General features: G+C 38.1%; 2 protein-coding genes across 2 annotated transcripts; both read right to left on the bottom strand.

Moving 5' to 3' along the window:
• Positions 1 to 32: 32 nt before the first annotated feature.
• Positions 33 to 4,005, bottom strand: LOC103437594 (putative beta-glucosidase 9). The gene is made up of 7 exons (XM_029104280.2): positions 3,723 to 4,005; positions 1,300 to 1,554; positions 1,137 to 1,195; positions 993 to 1,068; positions 776 to 853; positions 413 to 500; positions 33 to 309 (listed from the first exon to the last, which is right to left on the bottom strand). The coding sequence occupies exons 1-7, from the start codon at positions 4,003 to 4,005 to the stop codon at positions 33 to 35; spliced, it is 1,116 nt and encodes a 371-aa protein (XP_028960113.2).
• Positions 4,006 to 10,534: 6,529 nt separating this feature from the next.
• Positions 10,535 to 13,854, bottom strand: LOC103437597 (beta-glucosidase 24-like). Its single transcript, XM_029104278.2, has 12 exons — positions 13,776 to 13,854; positions 13,298 to 13,492; positions 13,113 to 13,171; positions 12,961 to 13,036; positions 12,763 to 12,840; positions 12,401 to 12,488; positions 12,038 to 12,296; positions 11,818 to 11,933; positions 11,490 to 11,713; positions 11,344 to 11,372; positions 11,017 to 11,231; positions 10,535 to 10,934 (listed from the first exon to the last, which is right to left on the bottom strand). Exons 1-12 carry the CDS (start codon positions 13,852 to 13,854, stop codon positions 10,760 to 10,762), a joined length of 1,593 nt encoding a protein of 530 aa, XP_028960111.2. The 3' UTR covers positions 10,535 to 10,759.
• Between the last annotated feature and the right edge of the window lie 5,389 nt (positions 13,855 to 19,243).

Below are 19,243 nucleotides of genomic sequence, written 5' to 3'. Positions count from 1 at the left end.
CAAAAGACAAGGCTTCATTCATTTCAACAGATTCAGTGTGAGCATTTCGCCTGAAATTTCTTCCGGTATGGCTCAACGACTGAAGCATGGGCAAGGAGAAGGTGGTGTGCCACAATGTAAGGTTCCGTGGCTGAATTACCACCATTTGTACATGGAAATACAGTTTGAACAGAACACCTGCCCGGCGGACCAACGCCTTTGTCGTACCCCATTTTCGCCATGATCCACGGCTCGTTGATTGTAAACCAATTTTTCACCCTATCTCCAAAAAGTTTAAAACAAAGTTCACTGTAATCCTTGAAATCTTTCCTGCAAAACGTGACAAAGAAAATTTCTATTTATGTCAATGACTAAATTTTATATTATCCTAAACTACGAGAAATGAAATGGATGTAATTTAGAAGGTTCTTACACGAAGGAGCGATTGAGGATGCCGCCATACTTGTCTGTCAAAGCTTGTGGTGGATCAAAGTGCAATATGGTCACAAATGGTGTGATGTCTACATAAAAGTGAAATATTAGAACCACTTTGGTGTGATAGTTAACCCCGTCATATGATGTTAATGTGGAACTTCATGAGACTACAGAACTCTATGGGATCATTCTGGATATACAGATTCAAAAAAGCTTGGGTGAAACCAAGTGGAGGTCCGAACCAACTGAAGTGGAGTTTATTTCATTCGACGATATTGATATAAAAGGATCTTATGTATAATATATAAGAAGATAAATTAATGTCATAATATAAAGGATTTGCTTGAACAGGGATTCTTACCATTCTTGATTAGTTCATTGATGAAGTTGTTGTAGTGATCGATACCCTCTTGGTTTACTCCACCACTCAAGGTTCCCGCTACACATTAAGAATTTCAAACATATATAGAGGAAGAGTTTAGTAGAGATTAATCATAAAACCCTCAATTTTAATTTACAGATTAGCAGAACCACTTATTAGCGGAGAAAAAAAAAAAGAACTCGGTAAAATTGATTACTAGGAAGAATCCTGGTCCAAGAGATGGAAAATCTGTGAGAATCAACTCCAAGGTCCTTGAGATTCTTCACTTCTTCCTACAATTATGAATATTTGGTTAAATATTTATGCCAAAAGACGAAGGTATCGCTAGCTCAATATGCACCTTGTATCGCTTGTATGAATCGATGGCGGTAAACATGTTCGTGTGGTCTGCAATCCGTCCTGAATGTAAACAAAAAAATCATAAACAAAACAGAACGAGCATATGATACTAAGAAAAGAACTTTATGCATTATAATGTCTTAGCAGCTGATATATATATAAACCTGGGAATTTCTCAATGTAGTAGTCCCAGACACTTGGTCCTCTTCCTGCTTCCTTTGCAGATCCTTCCATTTGTGCAGCAGCAGCAGTCACTCCGAACACGAAATCAATGGGGAAGTCGGACCTCTTCACTTTTAGTTCTTGAGGGTTTGATGCATTTTGCAATGGCTGAAACTTGCTCTCAGCATTCACATCAGCTGCGTCAACAGCACTTAATTTAGTCCTTTCTTCATGTTTGAGTTGCCTAATGCATGTAGCTTGAAAATTACGAAGAAAAAAAAAACGAAGACATGTTTTCTTGATCGGAAAGATCGTGCTTCAACATATTTTTATATGAAGAACTGTTCCACACTTGTAATTTTTGTTTTAGTTGATGCAATGCAATATGGTGAGCAAACAAAAGCAAAAAATAATTATAAAGAGAAATTTTAAGATTTCAGATGTTGAAGTTAATTTTATAATTACAAATTAATTGCAAACCTTGTGACAAAGAGGCAATAATAAAAGCAATGGCACACATCCCTTGTACAATCCTTAACCTTAGTGGTAAGAACTCCATGACCTCCAAACGAAAACCCTAATCTTAATCCTTGATCACTCTTTATTATCAGATTAATTAAATTAACCCATCTTTCGCAAGAATATATAGTACCTCTTCTTGTATAGCCATGAACAAGAAACCAACAATTTAACAAGAGTTAAACACAATTTTTCTTTGTTTATTATTTCATCAACTAGAAACAATTAACAAACTGAGAAAATGGTAACCTTTTCTAGAAACTAAGCGCAGGCTGCTATATTAGGAGTTTGGTATTCAGGGTTCAAGACTTGAGGTACATATTAATTCCAACTAAACATGCTTAATTTCATGGTTAATCTGTTATTATGTTGATGTTTTCGAATCTTGAGGATAAGATTTTTGGCTTCTAAGCAAAAGTAGCTAAAACAGTTTTTGCAGTACTAAAAATCCAACGTTTGAACGGTGATCTTAATTTTCAGTTTTACTTTTTATTTTTCATTTTTAACCAACCTAATCAGACGAATAAAAACAAACTTATGCGCTATGATTTATTATATATTACTTCATTGTATTTTGGTCTCTTTCGATCACAATTTTTTTACATGAATAAATTAGTATAGCAGAAGAATGAAAAACATCATTTATGCTTTCTGGTTTAATAAATCAGTACTAGCCTAGTAGGGTGGGCGCTGATCGGTTTTATTCGGTTTGACACCAAATATATAACCGAACCAACTAATATTCTATTGTTAACAAAACCAAACCATTGTTCATCGGTTTGATGCAATTTGGTTCGGTAAAAATTGCTCAACATTTCAAGAGTTTTAATCTTCTAAATATTTACACATGTCTGACATTCTAATTCGATTGAAGGGTTAAGTTTTTCTGAACATAAAAAAATTGATCAAGCAAAATAGAAATGCGTTTCAATTAAATAAAATCTCATGCTAGGAAACGATTTATTAATTACCTCACATAAGCATAAAATACGTATAAATCTCGTAAGTGTAGATTATCATTACAACTTATAATATGTGTATAGTAAGGCCTCTAAGTAACCTATAATAAGTTGACATGTGTAAAATAAATAGATAAATAATTAAAAGATACATAATCGGTTCATTTTGGTTTTGGTCGGTTTCAAAAGTAAATCGGTTCGGTTCATTTTTTTAATTGATTGGCTTTTTTCTTGCTCAAAATCAAATCAAACCAAACTGATCAAATATGATTCGGATCGGTCGGTTTGGTCGGTTTAATGCTCACCGCTAACCAGTACGAGGGGAAAGACACATGTCATGCATTTGATGCGAGTTTAAAGAAGTTTTTTTTCTTTTTTATTTTCAGAAGAGAGAAAATGAGAGAAAAAGTTATAAGTTTTCAAAAACGAGAGAAAAAGTTTTAAGTTTTTGAACCCCATATAATACATTATATCTTGGAATTCAACATCCATGAAAAGTGGGTCTAGCATCCAAAAAATCAGCAAAGGTTTCTAGCAGATGGACATTGCTTACAAATTAGTTTTGCTTGCAATATAACAATAGTATATTACAAACCTATGCCAGTAGTCTATCAGACAACATTAAGTACCAGTTTGGCACAACTGAAATTATAAAAAAAGCAGCTATGAAAACAAGTTGGGGTGCAAAATGTGTTTGGTAAATGTAAAAATAAGTGTTTTTTTTTCAAAGTTCCGGCCAAAATAAGCAGAAAAATGAAAGCAGCATTTTGTTGCTTCTCAAAGCCAGCTTATTTTTCAAAGTAGGCGGATGAACAGTAAAGTTTAATGAAACTTTCTTAAACCCAATTATACCCTCTTTCTCCTTCTCGCTTCCCTCATTGTATCAAATCATCGAATCCGATTGTTCTAGAGGACGAGGTCCCTCATCGAAGTCGATTGTTGATTACCAAGGTTGAATTCAAAAAGCACCAAGGTCGAATTCAGAGAGCTCAATTTCATTGACACGGTTGAATTTAGAGAGCTCCATTCACTGACACAGAGAGACAGCTCATGAAAACCCAGGTAGAATTCATCGTCTCGAGCCCGGAGCACGCTAATTCGAACAACAATTTCTTCTCTGGTGCCCCACGTCGAAGAAGCCCCTCCATTGAAGTTATTTGGACCCCGATTCTGGGACGATGGACCGTCAGTGTTAGCGGCGAAGGCGGCGTTTAGTCGAGGCCGTCCCATTGAGACCTTGCTGCGATAGCGGCGTCAGGAGCTCTCTATGGAGAAAAGGGTAAGGGTGGCGATTGCACTTGCCTGCCCTCCAATGGTACCTTCTGGTTCTTTAACGGGTTGGATTGCTGCCTACCTAGTCTGTGGAAAACCCATTTGCTTCCCCCTCCGTCTACATCCATTAGCTACGGATTTGAATCTCTCTGTGGCTATATACTTTGAACTGAAACTCAAAACTTCGATTTTCCCTTTTTTTTCTTTTTTTTTTCTTCTGGGTTTTTTCAAAATTGATTGGACGGATTGGCTGATTGGAATCCGATCATAGAGCTGGAGAGATTCGGAAGCTCGGAATTTCTTGCTCTCTCTTTCTCTCGAGGGTCGGCGATTTTGGTGATTGGGAAGGGGAGAGAACAGAGGGTTGGAGGGGAGGGATTTTTTTTTTGGCGAACTGGAATAACTAACAACCGGGCAAAGATGCCAAAGATACAAAGAAGCCTACCTCGAGGCAAAAGCAAGCAGCAACAACTAAGGAAAAGCAGTACAAAGAGGTAAAGACGACATCGCACCAAATGCTAAAAATGTCACTCCTCATACTGCCAGGAAGAAATTAATGGGGACAAGGGAGACCATCATTACACAGAACATGAACAAGGGAGGATGGGGGTCTGTTGACCCAAATATTATCACATACCTCCCTACTTTGCCGCAACGCCAGAAGATCCGCAGCCATATTGGCCGATCTTGGAACCCAAGACCAGCGGCAGTCATTAAAAGACTCCCCCAATCTTTTGCATCGCGCTAAAATTGGGAAAGCTTCCCAACTGCCCATCGTATCCAAGTCTCGAATACAGGATATGGATTCCTGAAAGTCAGATTCCACGATGACAAAATTCCATCCCATGTTTCTTCCAAACTCACACCCATGCAGCACTGCCAAAGCTTCTTCCACTGCCACAGAAAAGGCCGTGACCCTCATCCTGTTCGCTGCCACAAACCTGCCCGCATCGTCTCGAGCCACAACACCCACAAAACCCGAAGCCCCACTCCTTAACCAGCTTGCATCCACATTAATTTTGATAAAACCCACACAAGGTGAAGACCAATGGACATCAGAAGCCGATCCATTGACAGAAATTGGCAAACTAATTACCGTAGCCTGAGAAGATTCCTTGAAGGCAGCCACAGAATGGGTGATAACTGCAATGATCTGCCGAGGAAAGATAGGTTGTTGATTGAAGAGAAAGTTGCATCTTGCCTTCCATATATACCAACATGTGGTAGCAACATATGAAAGCATGTTGTTCCTCACACTTGTCTGCCCATTTACCAAACCAACAATATCACCCAACCAATTAGCCCAAGTTGTGACCGCTCCCCTCCGCAAGCCTCTAGTTAACCTTCCCCCAAGCCATACCTCCTCTACCCACGAACATTGGAGAAAAAGATGTACCAATGATTCCTCATACCTATTGCAAATAGGGCAGATTGTTGAAGAAGAGGATTGACGCATAAACAAATTTACTTTCGTGGCCACTGCCTCTTGTAAGGTCTTCCACATAAAGGATCTTATTTTTGGCTGAACCTCAAGCTTCCAAACACACTCCCAAACCTGCTTTGGGAAGAGGGCAGATCTGTGAGGGTTTCCAATTGGTTGTTGTCGAGTCCTGGTCATAGCCCAATTGTATCCGGATTTGACAGAATAGATTCCATTCTTCACAAAAGGCCACACTAATCTGTCTTTCAATAGCGGGTCACCCGAATGTGTCTCGTAAATCGCCTTGAGCTCCTCCTCCATCAGAAAGGGTTTAAGGAAATCAATCTCCCAGCTTCCATTTTCAGTGCCTAACAAAGAATTCACCCTAAGGTTTAAAGAGACAGGAACCGAACCCAATGGAGATGGGTGTCCTGATAGGATAGATGGCAGCCATCTATCCACCCAAACCCTGACATCATTTCCATTCATTATCTGCCAGTGAGCACCACCCCGAAGTATTTCTCTACCAACAAGGAGGCTTGACCATGCCCATGAAGCTCTTCCACCCCTCTTAGCGTCGAAAAAAAGAACAATTGGGGAAGTATCGGCCTTTAATGACCGACGCCCACAAAGAGTTTGGTTCCAATAACAACCTCCAACACTGTTTCGCCAAAAGAGCGTCGTTGAACTCCGTAAAGCACCTCAAGCCTAGCCCACCTTCTTCTTTTGATTTCCCCATTTGTTCCTTAAAAACCCAGTGAATCCAGTTCTCCCATTCTTTTTGCCCCCACCAAAACTTGGATATCAAAGCATCCAGATCATTGCAAAAAATCTTAGGAAACTTGAAGAGATTCATAGGATATGCCGGAACTGCTTGCGCCACTGCCTTAATTAAAACTTCCTGCCCCGCTTGTGAGAGAGTGGAGCGTTTCCAACCTTGAATTTTTCCTAGCCTTCCCTTTACATACGCAAGGCCACTTCTTTTTTATCTACCCCAGATGGCCGGCACTTCCAGATAAACTCCCGGGTCCCCTACTTTCTCCATCCCAAGAATGGTAGCCAGATGGATAGATAAAGGTTCCGGCATATTCCCCCCAAAGAACACATTGGATTTGGATTTATTTACCTGTTGACCTGAGGCCGAGCAATACTCGTCTATAACCTGGACTAAATTTCTACAATTCCTCGCCTCCGCCTTGAGAAAGATCAAAGTATCATCAGCAAAGAAAATGTGAGATATCATGGGACCGACACGGTCCATTTGAATCCCCTCAATTCGCCCCTATCACTCTCCCATTGAATAAGGAGTGATAACACTTCACTGACCAGCAAGAATAAATAAGGGGATAAAGGATCCCCCTGTCTAAGCCCCCTTGAGGGAGTGAATTTGGAACCTGGCTGTCCGTTCAGAAGAATGGAAAAATTCACTGTAGAAATGCATCCCATAATCAGACTCCTCCATCGACTATTAAAACCCATCTTCTCCATAACTGCCATTAAAAAATCCCACTCCACACGATCATATGCCTTATGCATATCCAATTTAATTCCCAGCTCAAAGTTGCATTTTGTCTTTCTATTTTTTAGAAAATGGAAAAGCTCATGCGCAATACCGACATTATCTTGAATCTGTATTCCTTCCACAAACGCATTTTGGGTTGCGGAGATCAACACCGGCAACAGTCTTTTTAATCGGTTGGCTAAGACCTTGGAGAGAATCTTGTAGGAGTAGTTGCAAAGACTTATGGGTCGAAATTGAGACACAGACTCCGGATTTTGAACCTTTGGAATTAAAGCCAGATGAATAGCATTTATTCGCAAAGGCTGCAAAGACCCGTTCATCAAATCAACAATCATATTATTAACATCAAAAGCTATTATGTCCCACTGTGATTGATAGAATATCCCTTGGAATCCGTCAGGACCCGGAGCTTTAAGTCCTCCCATTTTCATGGCAGCAGTTTAAATCTCCTCCACAGAGACCGTAGCCATTAACGAAACATTCATCTCCTCCGAAACCTTCGAGGTAACGCAGTCGAGCATGTCACCCCACTCCCTGTTGCCCGAAGAAGTGAATAATTCCACAAAATGATCATCAATTAAGCGTCGGATCTGCCCTGGATTATCCACCAAGTTCCCATTCCCATTTTTAAGCGATATTACTTGATTTCGCCTTCTTCTTTGTAGGGTAGATTGATGGAAGAACTTAGTATTCGCATCTCCTTCCTTAAGCCATTGCACCCTTGATTTTTGTTGCCAAACGCTCTCCTCCTGACTCCATAAACGATCAACCTTCTTTGTAAGCTCTTCTATCTCATGGGAGTTGCATCTCCAATTTAGTTGGAGTCGTCCCAGGTGGTACATCAACTCCTGAATTTGCCACGATCTCTGTCTAAACTTATCCCTACTCCACTTGGAAAGATTAGAGCGAGCCTCATTGATTTTTAGATTCCACCTCTCCACAGAGTTACCTTCTCGGAATTTGTCCCAAGCTTTTTTCACAATTTCTTTGCAATCTGTATCCTTTGCCCAGTGAGCTTCAAAGCGGAAAATCCTCTTCCTCTTCCCAGTACGTGGTTCGCACTGAACAATAACTGGGTTGTGATCAGAAAATGATGAAGATTGAAGATGAAATTATAAATAAAAAATAAAATAAATTATTATATCACATTTAATATTATAGTCTTTTAGTCATTTAACATGACCACAGTAGTTTTACATAAAGTTTACCAAACACTTGAACATGGTTTTTTTTTTTTTTTTTTTTGTTGTTAAAAGCATTTTTTTCAGTAAAAGTTTACCAAAAACTTAACTGTTTTATTTTACAGCTGATTATTTTTACAGCACATCATAATCAGTTTTTTTTTAAAAGCACAACAATACCAAACAAGCTTTAAAAGTACATGGCATCCCCACAGAAACACCAAGCCAATGAAACTGAACATTCAAGGCATATATAGTACCTATTGTAACACTCTTCTTTACAGTTTTCTCCCACTCAACACATATAGGCAATTGTGTGCAAGGAAGAAGATGAGCTTGATCAACCATCTGGAGTTCATATCGAAACTTGGGTACGTCAACCATCTGGAGTTCATACGGTGAAATATGAGAAACTCTTCAGTGTAACAATCAATCCGTCGTGTGATGTTAAACTTCCACCATGTAAATAACATGCAGCTTAGTTATTAGTACTATAAAATATAAATCTTGAAATTTGAGAAACTCTTTAGCGTAACAGTCAACCTGCTATGTGATGAAAACAAGAAGAAAAAACCAAGTATTCTTCATTGGAGATCCGAGGTTGGAGCATAGTTGATGGTGATCTAAAGGATCTATTGCTGGATAGATACTCTTGGCAGCTAATCCTCTTGATAGTATGGTAATAGTATCTAAATGTACAAATGTCGTGACTGGAGCATGATAGGGAAAATCGCCCGCAAGTACATATATAAATTGCTTGAATAGAAGTTTTCCCGTATTTCCCATATAATCCAATAGAGAAATTATTATGGTCAAATTTGTAATGCAGGTACATAAATTGCTTGAATAAAAGATTTCTATTATTTCGATATGAGAACTAACAGGGACAATACCACAACTTGTATCCCAAGAACATAAACTACTTGAATCGAAGTTTTCCATTATTTCGGGAAATCTACTTGTCAAATTTGTGGTAACAAAAAAAAAGGTTATATGTGGAAAAAAAGTGGTGGTTCAACTGGTCTCAAACCATGAGACAATCTAGGCTAGCGGAGCACCGGCCCGTAATCCTTCCACCATTGAGAGCGGGAGGTTTTCACTGCTCTGTGAAACCAGCCTCACGCATTGCCCTCCGCTCTAAGGGCCTCGTGGCCCAAGCTTAAGCCCGAACCACAGGGTCCAACTCACAACTTGGAATGGGCGAGCCAGCAAATTGCAACGTCTAGTCCTGCCGAATGGGTCGAACCGATGTCCCACCACCTTGGTGCCCCCATTTGGGTCACAAGCTAGCATGACTTAGCTCAGCGAACAGTGAACATGTAACTAGGCATATAAAGCGCTGTAAATATTTTGCGATGGTCGATGTGGGACAAGTTTAGCAAGATTAACCAATAAACCATAAATTTTAATTCAAAGATGTAGCTCCCACGAAACCGCATATTAGCGGAACAATAGAACTAGGTAAAATTATAACTACTTACTAGGAAGAATCCGGTTCCAAGAGATGGAAAATTTGTGAGAATCAACTCCAAGGTCCTTGAGAGCCTTCACTTCTGCCTACAGTTACAAATATTTGGTTATATATTTAGGCCAAAGACGAGAGAAACTTAATTATTGCTTGCTCGATATGCACCTTCTACTGCTTGTATGAATCGATGGCTGTAAACATGTTCGTGTGGTCTGCAAAAGAATCATAAACAAAACACTTGGTCCCAAACATCTGATATATAAACCTGGGAATTTCTCAACGCAACAGTACCAAACACTTGGGCCTCTTTCTGCTTCTTTTGCAAATCCTTATTTGTGCAGCAGCAGTAGTGACTCCGAACAGGAAATCATTAGGAAAGTTGGACCTCTTGACATTGAGTTCTTGAGGGTTTGATGCATTTTGCGCAGAAACTGCAACGATTGATCAACACGTCCCCTTAAACTTAGTCACTTTTTTTTTCTTGCACTTAAAGTAATGACTATGTCAATTTTTTCACCCTTAAATTTTCATGTTTCAGTTGCCTAGTACAGGCTCTTTTTGAAAATAATGAAAAACAAACTGAAGACGTGTTTTTGCTATTGAAAATTTAATCCCCCTTCCCATGCACCCAATTATTTATAGCAGGAATAAGGGAAAATAGTATAAGAAACTCCTGCCTCCTTGCAATGGCAGATACAATTGCTTCACATGTTTCATTGAGTGTAAGAAACCCTTAAACTCTCCTCTCTTTTTCAATTATTATTATTATTATTATTAAGGAGAAGGGAAAGTTCAAAACTATTCCACTAATTTAGGGGAATGAGGAGTTTCAAACTCGAGATGCATGGGTGAAAACCCAACACCCTATCCACTAGGATATTGGACCATCAAAGAAGTTGATGTAATATTGTTTTGCTCGCAATATAACAAGTATATTACAAACCTATGCCAGTATTAAAAGTACAGGGCATTCCCACAGAAATACCAAGCCTATAAAACTGAACATTCAAGGCATATATAGTACATATTCTACCACTCTTTCTTTACAGTTTTCTGCATTTGTGTGCAAGAAAGTAGATGAGCTTGACAACCATCTGGAGTTTATATCGAACTTGAGTACATCAAGCCTCGCCCTTTAGGAACTTAGGGAGCCACTTAGCAGACTCTTTAGGAATGCGCTTGAGATTGTCTTTGTAGTCGACGTAGTAAAGCCCGAATCTTGGGATATAGCCTTCTCCCCATTCAAAATTATCAGATAAAGTGTAGTGGAAATATCCTTTGACATTCACACCACTCCTTCCAAAACAAGGACAGAAACAACATAAGTAAATGCATGTATGCATCCTCAAACTTGTTAACATAGATTGCAGTGACTTACTCTATTGCCTTCTTGATCCGGTACAAATGGCGAAGAATGGATTCAATTCTATGTGGATCCTTAAGTGCATCACTAAGTCTTAGTTTATCGTCCTTTGCCTCGGTTATTCCATGTTCAGAAATGTAGATTTTAGGGTCCTGGTACTTCTTCTTCATAAACTTTAGAAGTTGTTCCAGGCCTTGTGGGTAACTGTAGACGAACCGACTTCCTCCCGCCTACACGGATGAAAGAATTTAGTTTTGCTATATATAGAAAGATGGAAACTACATAGTGCAAAATTATATATGCGTATCATCCTTGTGCATGGGTCCATGCTCTTTTGTATACCTTAGGACCAATTTGGGTTCCGTTTTCATCTACAACAATCACAACATGAAAAAACCGTGTAAGTCCTATCAATTTAACCTTCCATGGCACAATAACACATGCGTGCAAACACAAAAGAAGCAACATTGAGATATTATGAAATTTACTTGTGATCAACGCCAAAGCTAAAATATCGTCGCTATAAGAGATTGGTCCTTGTGGTTTTGCTGGGACGTTTCTACCATATCTTGTGGAGTAATAGTTGATGCCGACAAAACCTAAGGATCCATTGATCATCTTCTCCTCCTCCTTGGTGAAATGTGGTAGCCTGTCCTTGACCAAAGGTCTCATACTCTCTGGATATGATCCATATACTAATGGTTCCATGAACCTAAACAAGAACATCATATTGTTTTTAGGAAAATTTACAACTAGAAGACTTCTTATACCAATCGAGCAAGTATATTTAGGACCAATGTAGATATATCTACTAACCATCCAAGTTCAAAGTCTAATATTCTTTCTGCTGCAGCTTTGTCTTCTGCCGAATTCGAATAAGGCATGACATATTGTCCTACAAGACTAATTCCAATTTGTCCGCCTTGTTTATCCTAAAAACCAATATCAACCAAGAAAGAACATTTATCTCATTAATTTGAGATAATCAAAAGACAAGGCTTCATTCATTTCAACAGATTCAGTGTGAGCATTTCACCTGAAATTTCTTCCGGTAAAGCTCAACGACTGAAGCATGGGCAAGGAGAAGGTGGTGTGCCACAATGTAAGGTTCCGTGGCTGAATTACCACCATTTGTGCATGGAAATACAGTTTGAACAGAACACCTGCCCGGCGGACCAACGCCTTTGTCGTACCCCATTTTCGCCATGATCCACGGCTCGTTGATTGTAAACCAATTTTTCACCCTATCTCCAAAAAGTTTAAAACAAAGTTCACTGTAATCCTTGAAATCTTTCCTGCAAAACGTGATGAAGAAATATCAGAATTTATGTCAATGACTAAATTTTATATTATCCTAAACTATGAGAAATGAAATGGATGTAATTTAGAAGGTGCTTACACGAAGGAGCGATTGAGGATGCCGCCATACTTGTCTGTCAAAGCTTGTGGTGGATCAAAGTGCAATATGGTCACAAATGGTGTGATGTCTACATTAAAGTGAAATATTAGAACAGCTTTGATGTGATAGTTAACCCCGTCATGTGATGTTAGAGTCGAACTTCATGAGATTACAGAAATCTATGGGATCATTCTGGTATACAAGCTCAACAAAGCTTGGGTGAAACTAAGTGGAGGTCCGAATCGACTGAAGTGGAGTTTTTTTCATTCAACGATATTGATATAAAAGGATCCTATGTATAATATATAACAAGATTAATTAATGTCGTAATATAAAGGTTTTGCTTGAACAGAGATTCTTACCATTATTGATTAGTTCGTCGATGAAGTTGTTGTAGTGATTGATACCCTCTTGGTTTACTCCACCACTCAAGGTTCCCTCTACACATTGAGAATTTCAAACATATATAGAGCAAGAGTTTAGTAGAGATTAATCATAAAACCCTCAATTTTAATTTACAAAATTAGCGTTAAAAAAAAGAACTCGGTAAAATTGATTACTAGGAAGAATCCTGGTCCAAGAGATGGAAAATCTGTGAGAATCAACTCCAAGGTCCTTGAGATTCTTCACTTCTTCCTACAATTACAAATATTTGGTTAAATATTTATCCCAAAGACTAGAGAAACTTGGTTTTCGCTAGCTCGATATGCACCTTGTATCGCTTGTATGAATCAATGGCTGTAAACATGTTCGTGTGGTCTGCAATCCGTCCTGATCGCAAACAAAAAAATCATAAACAAAACAGAACGAGCATATTAAACTAAGAAAAGAAATGCATGCATTATAATATGATCTTATGGCAGCTGATATATATAATGTGTGTGTGTATATATAAACCTGGGAATTTCTCAATGTAGTAGTCCCAAACACTTGGTCCTCTTCCTGCTTCTTTTGCAGATCCTTCCATTTGTGCAGCAGCAGTGGTGACTCCGAACACGAAATCACTAGGGAAGTCGGACCTCTTCACTTTTAGTTCTTCAGGGTTTGATGCATTTCGCAATGGCTGAAACTCGCTCTCAGCATTCACATCAGCTGCATCAACATATGCACTTAAATTTAGTTACCTTTTTCATGTTTGAGTTGCCTAATGCATGCAGCTTGAAAATAACCAAAAAAAAAACCGAAGGCGTGTTTTCTCGATAGGAAAGTCAGTGCTTCAACATATTTCTATGTGAAGAACTGTTCCACACCTGTAATTTTTGTCTTAGTTGTTGATGCAATATGGTGAGCAAACAAAGCAAAAAATAATTATCAAGAACAATTTTAAGATTTCAGATGTTTATCTAAGTTAATTTTATAATTACAAACTGCAAACCTTGTGACAAAGAGGCACTAATAAAAGCAATAGCCCACATCCCTTGTACAATCCTTAACCATGATGGTAAGAACTCCATGACCTCCAGACAAAAATCCTAGTCTTAATCCTTAATCACCCTTTATTATCACATTAAGTAAACTTAACCCATCGTTCACGAGAATATATAGGACCTCTTCTTGTATAGCCTTGAACAATAAACAATTTAACAAGAATTAAACAGTATTTTCTTTATTTATTTTTTGGCCAACGATTGGAAACAATTAACTGAGAAAATGATAACCTTGTCTAGATATTAAGCGCAGGCTATATTAGGAGTTTGGTATTTAGGGTTCTGGACTTCTAGTACATATTAATTCCAACTGATGTTCGTGTGGTCTGCAATCCGTCCCTAATTTCATGGTTAATCTGTTATTATGTTGATGTTCTCGAATAATCGACCTCTTAGAGTTCGTCCCTAATGTGTTAAGCATGAGCTAGGAAAATATGGTGTGTACAGCAAGCAGTTTGTGCATAGAAATTTTATAAAAAAAGAAAAGGTCGACGAAATACGAAAAGAACGTGAAAAAAGGTGGTGGTTCAACTGGTTTCAACCCATTAGACAATCTGGGCTAGCGGTGCACCGACACGTTATCCTTCCACTGTTGAGAGCGGGACGTTTACGCTGCTCTGTGAAACCAGCCTCACGCATTGCCCTCCGCTCTAAGGGCCACGTGGCCCAAGCTTAAGCCCGAACCACAGGGCCCAACTCTCAACTTGGAACGGGCGAGCCAGCAAATTGCAACGACTAGTCCTACCAAATGGGTCGAACCGATGTCCCACCACCTTGGCGCCCCCACTTGGGTTACAAGCTAGAGTGACATAGCTCGGCGAACAGTGCACAAGTAACTTCGTATATAAAGCACTGTGTTTATATTGCGGTGGTCGATGAGGTACAAATTAGTACAAATGTAAACAAAATTCCAACTGAAATTCTCATGAGATTTCAAAGAAACCTGCGGAATTCTGGATATACAGATTCAACAAACTTATCTATAATAATATAACAAAGATAATGTTGTAGTGTAATGGAATTTTTTGAACAGATTGTATACAATTTTTTATTAGTTCGTCGATGAAGTTGTCGTAGTGATCGATGTTCTGTTAGTTTACTCCACCATTCAAGGTTCCGTCTAAACATTGTAAATTTCGAACAAAGTGAAAATTTTAGTAGAGATTAAACATAAACATGCAGCTTCCATGAAACTGCTTATTAGCAGACAATAAATCTAGGTAAAATTATGATTACTTATTAGGAGAATCCAGGTCAAGAGAGGGAAAATCTGTGAGAATCAACTCCAAGCTCCTTAGAGCCTTCACTTCATCCTATAATTACAAATATTTTTGGTTAAATCTTATGCCGAAGACGAGAGAAACTTAAGTATCACCTTGTATCGCTTTGTATGAATCAATGGCTTTAAACATGTTAGTGTGGTCTGCAATCCGTCCTGGATGTAAACAAAACAAAATGAGCATATGAAACTGTTGAAATTTTTTAGATTGACGGGCCAGGGGGTCCCACTCTAACGACACCGATATTGTCCCCAACTTTACTATATGCCAAATCCATTAGGTGTAGGGTTTTACCACAAAGGCCCTCGGTAGTAGTTAGAGTAGGGTAATTATATTTAAAACCACCCTTGTTGACTATTCCCACCGATGTAAACAGAAACTAAGAAAGGAAAAGCGAGATAAAGAAAGCAGCCAGTCCTATGGAACGGATCGAACATGTTGCTTATTTACTTTTAGTAAGAACACTTTGGTAAGCAAAATTCGATTATATGTTATTTCCTCTAAAGTGGAGTCATGTTTGTAGAAGATATGATCTTATGCTCATTGGATACCGGTTGTATGCAAGCCACAACTCTGAACGCATATAGCTCTACTAGACCCGAGTTTCTCATTCCATGCATGCATTATAATATGTCTTAACAGCTGGTATATATATAAACCTGGGAATTTCTAAGCATAGTAGTCCCAAACACTTGGTCCTCTTCCTGCTTCTTTTGCAGATCTCTCTGTAAGTTATATATGAGAGCATACACTTGGTTATTTGATCAAAGACATTCGGAAAGATATGGAGATTACGATTGCCACTTGTGGTAGACTTATCAAGAGTTGTATTTCTTAAAGTTTCAAGTTAGATATATTCTCAGTAAAAATAGAATTCTTCTAACTGATATAACGCATAAGTGTTTCACGATGATAAAGATAAGGATCACTTAATGGGAGGGATCCTTATTGAAATCCATTGTATACTGTATAAATCTGAGGTCCCTACTCTCTCACTAAATACGCAAGTTTACAAAAAACACTCGAGCTCCATTGAGCGAGCCTTACTTTCAGTTGTGTAGAGTTGCAGAAGAACTTCAGTTCTTTGTCCTAGTTTTCTGAGACTGTGTCTTCTACATGTAATGAAAAATATACTAATGATTTGTTTTCGCGATGGAAAATTTGTGCTTCAACATATATTTACGAAGAATTATTTGAAGACAAAAAACATAGGATGTGCAAGAATATATCAAATTAATCCTAAACAAAACCCTAATTTTAATCCTTAATCACTCTTTTTTATCAGATTAATTAAACTTAACCCATCTTACACATTAACATATAGGACCTCTTCTTGTTTAGCCATGGACAAAAAAACCAACTAATTAAACAAGAATTAAACAGTATTATTTATTTATTTATTGGTTAACAACAAAAAACAATTAGCAAACTGATAAAATGGTAACTTTTCTATGATATTAGATCGCATACGTGCTTAATTTCATGGTTAATTTGTTATTATGATGATGTTCTGAAATATCGAGGACAAGATTTTCGGCTTCGAAAATTGCACGCAATTTGTCACACAATGTTTGTTTCGCAAAAAGGTGGTGGTTCAACTGGTTTCAACCCATGAGACAATCTGGGCTAGCGGTGCACCGACACGTCATCCTTCCACTGTTGAGAGCGGGAGGTTTTCGCTGCTCTGTGAAACCAGCCTCACGCATTGCCCTCCGCTCTAAGGGCCACGTGGCCCAAGCTTAAGCCCGAACCACAGGGCCCAACTCTCAACTTGGAACGGGCGAGCCAGCAAATTGCAACATCAAGTCCTGCCAAATGGATCGAACCGATGTCCCACCACCTTGGTGCCCCCACTTGGGTTACAAGCAAGAGTCACTTAGCTCGGCGAACAGTGCACAAGTAACTTCGTATATAAAGCACTGTGTTTATATTGCGGTGGTCGATGTGGTACAAATTAGTACAAATGTAAACAAAATTCAACCGAAATTCTCATGAGATTTCAAAGAAACCTACAGAATTCTGGATATACAGATTCAACAAACTTAGCTATAATAATATAACAAGATAATGTCGTAGTGTAATGGAATTTTTTGAATAGATTGTTTACCATTTTTTATTAGTTCGTCGATGAAGTTGTTGTAGTGATCGATACCTTGTTAGTTTACTCCATCACTTAAGGTACTGTCTAAATATTGTAAATTTCGAATAGGGCGAAAATTTTAGCAAAGATTAAACATAAACATGCAGCTTCCATGAAACTGCTTATTAGCGGACAATAAATCTAGGTAAAATTATGATTACTTATTAGGAGAATCCGGGTCAAGAGAGGGAAAATTTGTGACAATCAACTCCTAGCTCCTTAGAACCTTCACCTCATCCTATAATTACAAATATTTTTGGTTAAATCTTATGCCGAAAACGAGTGAAACTTAATTATCACTTTGTATCGCTTTTTATGAATTGATGGCTGTAAACATGTTCGTGTGGTCTGCAATCCGTTCTGAATGTAAACAAAACAATAATAAACAAAACAGAATGAGCATATGAAACTGTTGAAATTTTTTAGATCGACGGGCTGGGGGGTCCACTCTAACGACACCGATATTGTCCTCAACTTTACTACATGCCCAATCCGTCAAGTGTGGGGTTTTACCACAAAAAACCTTAGTATTACTTAGAGTAGGTAATCATATTTAAAGCCACCATTGTTGACTTTCCCCACCGATGTGGGATTGCTAACAAAAACTAAAAAAGGTAAAGCGAGATCAAGAAAGCAGCCAGTCCAATGGAACGGATCGAACATGTTGCTTATTTACTTTTAGTAAGACCACTTTGGTAAGCAAAATTCGATTATATGTGATTTCCTCTAAAGTGGAGTCATGTCTGTAGAAGATATGATCTTATGCTCATTGGATACCAGTTGTATGCAAGCCACAGCTCTAAACGCATATAGCTCTACTAGACCCGAGTTTCTCATTCCATTTATTCATTATAATATGTCTTAACAACTGGTATATATATAAACCTGGGAATTTCTAAGCGTAGTAGTCCCAAACACTTGGTGATTTGATCAAAGACATTCGGAATGATATGGAGATTAGGATTGACACTTGTGGTAGACTTATCAAGAGTTGTATTTCTTAAAACTTCAAGTTAGATACATTCTCAGTAAAACTAGAATTCTTCTAGCTGATATAATGCATAAGTGTTTCACGGTGATAAAGATAAGGATCACTTAATGGGAGGGATCCTTATTGAAATCCATTGTATTCCGTATAAATCTGAGGTCTCTGCTCTCTCACTAAATACGCTAGTTTACAAAAAAACTCAAGCCCCATTGAGCAAGCCTTAAAAGAATATCAGTTCTTAGTTCTTAGTCCTAGTTTTCTGAGACTAGTATGTCTTCCACATGTAAGTGGTTAAATTGATAATTGTGAATAAGTTTTTTCCGTTCCACAATTAACTTACACCTTCCATTTGTGCAGCAGCAGTAGTGACTCCCAACACGAACTCACTAGAAAGGTCGGACCTCTTGACATCAAGTTCTTCAGGTTTGATGCATTTTCCGCAGAAATTGCAACGGTTGATCAATAAATCCACTGAAGTTTAGTCCCTTTTTTTCTTGCACTTAAAGTAATGACTATGTCAAATTTTCAACCCTAAATTTTCATGTTTCAGTTGCCTAGTACAAGATTTTTTAAAAGTAATGAAAAACATACTGAAGATTTGTTTTCGTGATGGAAAATTTGTGCTTCGACATAGATTTATGAAGAATTATTTGAAGACAAAAAACATAGGATGTGCAATAATATATCAGATTAATCAAATCAAAAACCCTAATTTTAATCCTTAATCACTCTTTTTTATCAGATTAATTAAACTTAACCCACCTTACACAAGAACATATAGGACCTCTTCTTGTTTAGCCATGGACAAAAAACCAACTAATTGAACAAGAATTAAACTGTATTATTTATTTATTTATTTCTTGGTTAACAACAAAAAACAATTAACAAACTGATAAAATGGTAACTTTTCTAGGATAATAGATCACATGCGTGCTTAATTTCATGGTTAATATGTTATTATGTTGATGTTTTGAAATCTCAAGGACAAGATTTTCGGCTTCGAACTAG

Source organism: Malus domestica, chromosome 06 (genome assembly GCF_042453785.1).
Source record: "Malus domestica chromosome 06, GDT2T_hap1".
Classification (NCBI taxonomy): Eukaryota; Viridiplantae; Streptophyta; class Magnoliopsida; order Rosales; family Rosaceae; genus Malus; species Malus domestica.
This window is presented reverse-complemented; position numbering and strand designations above follow the sequence as displayed.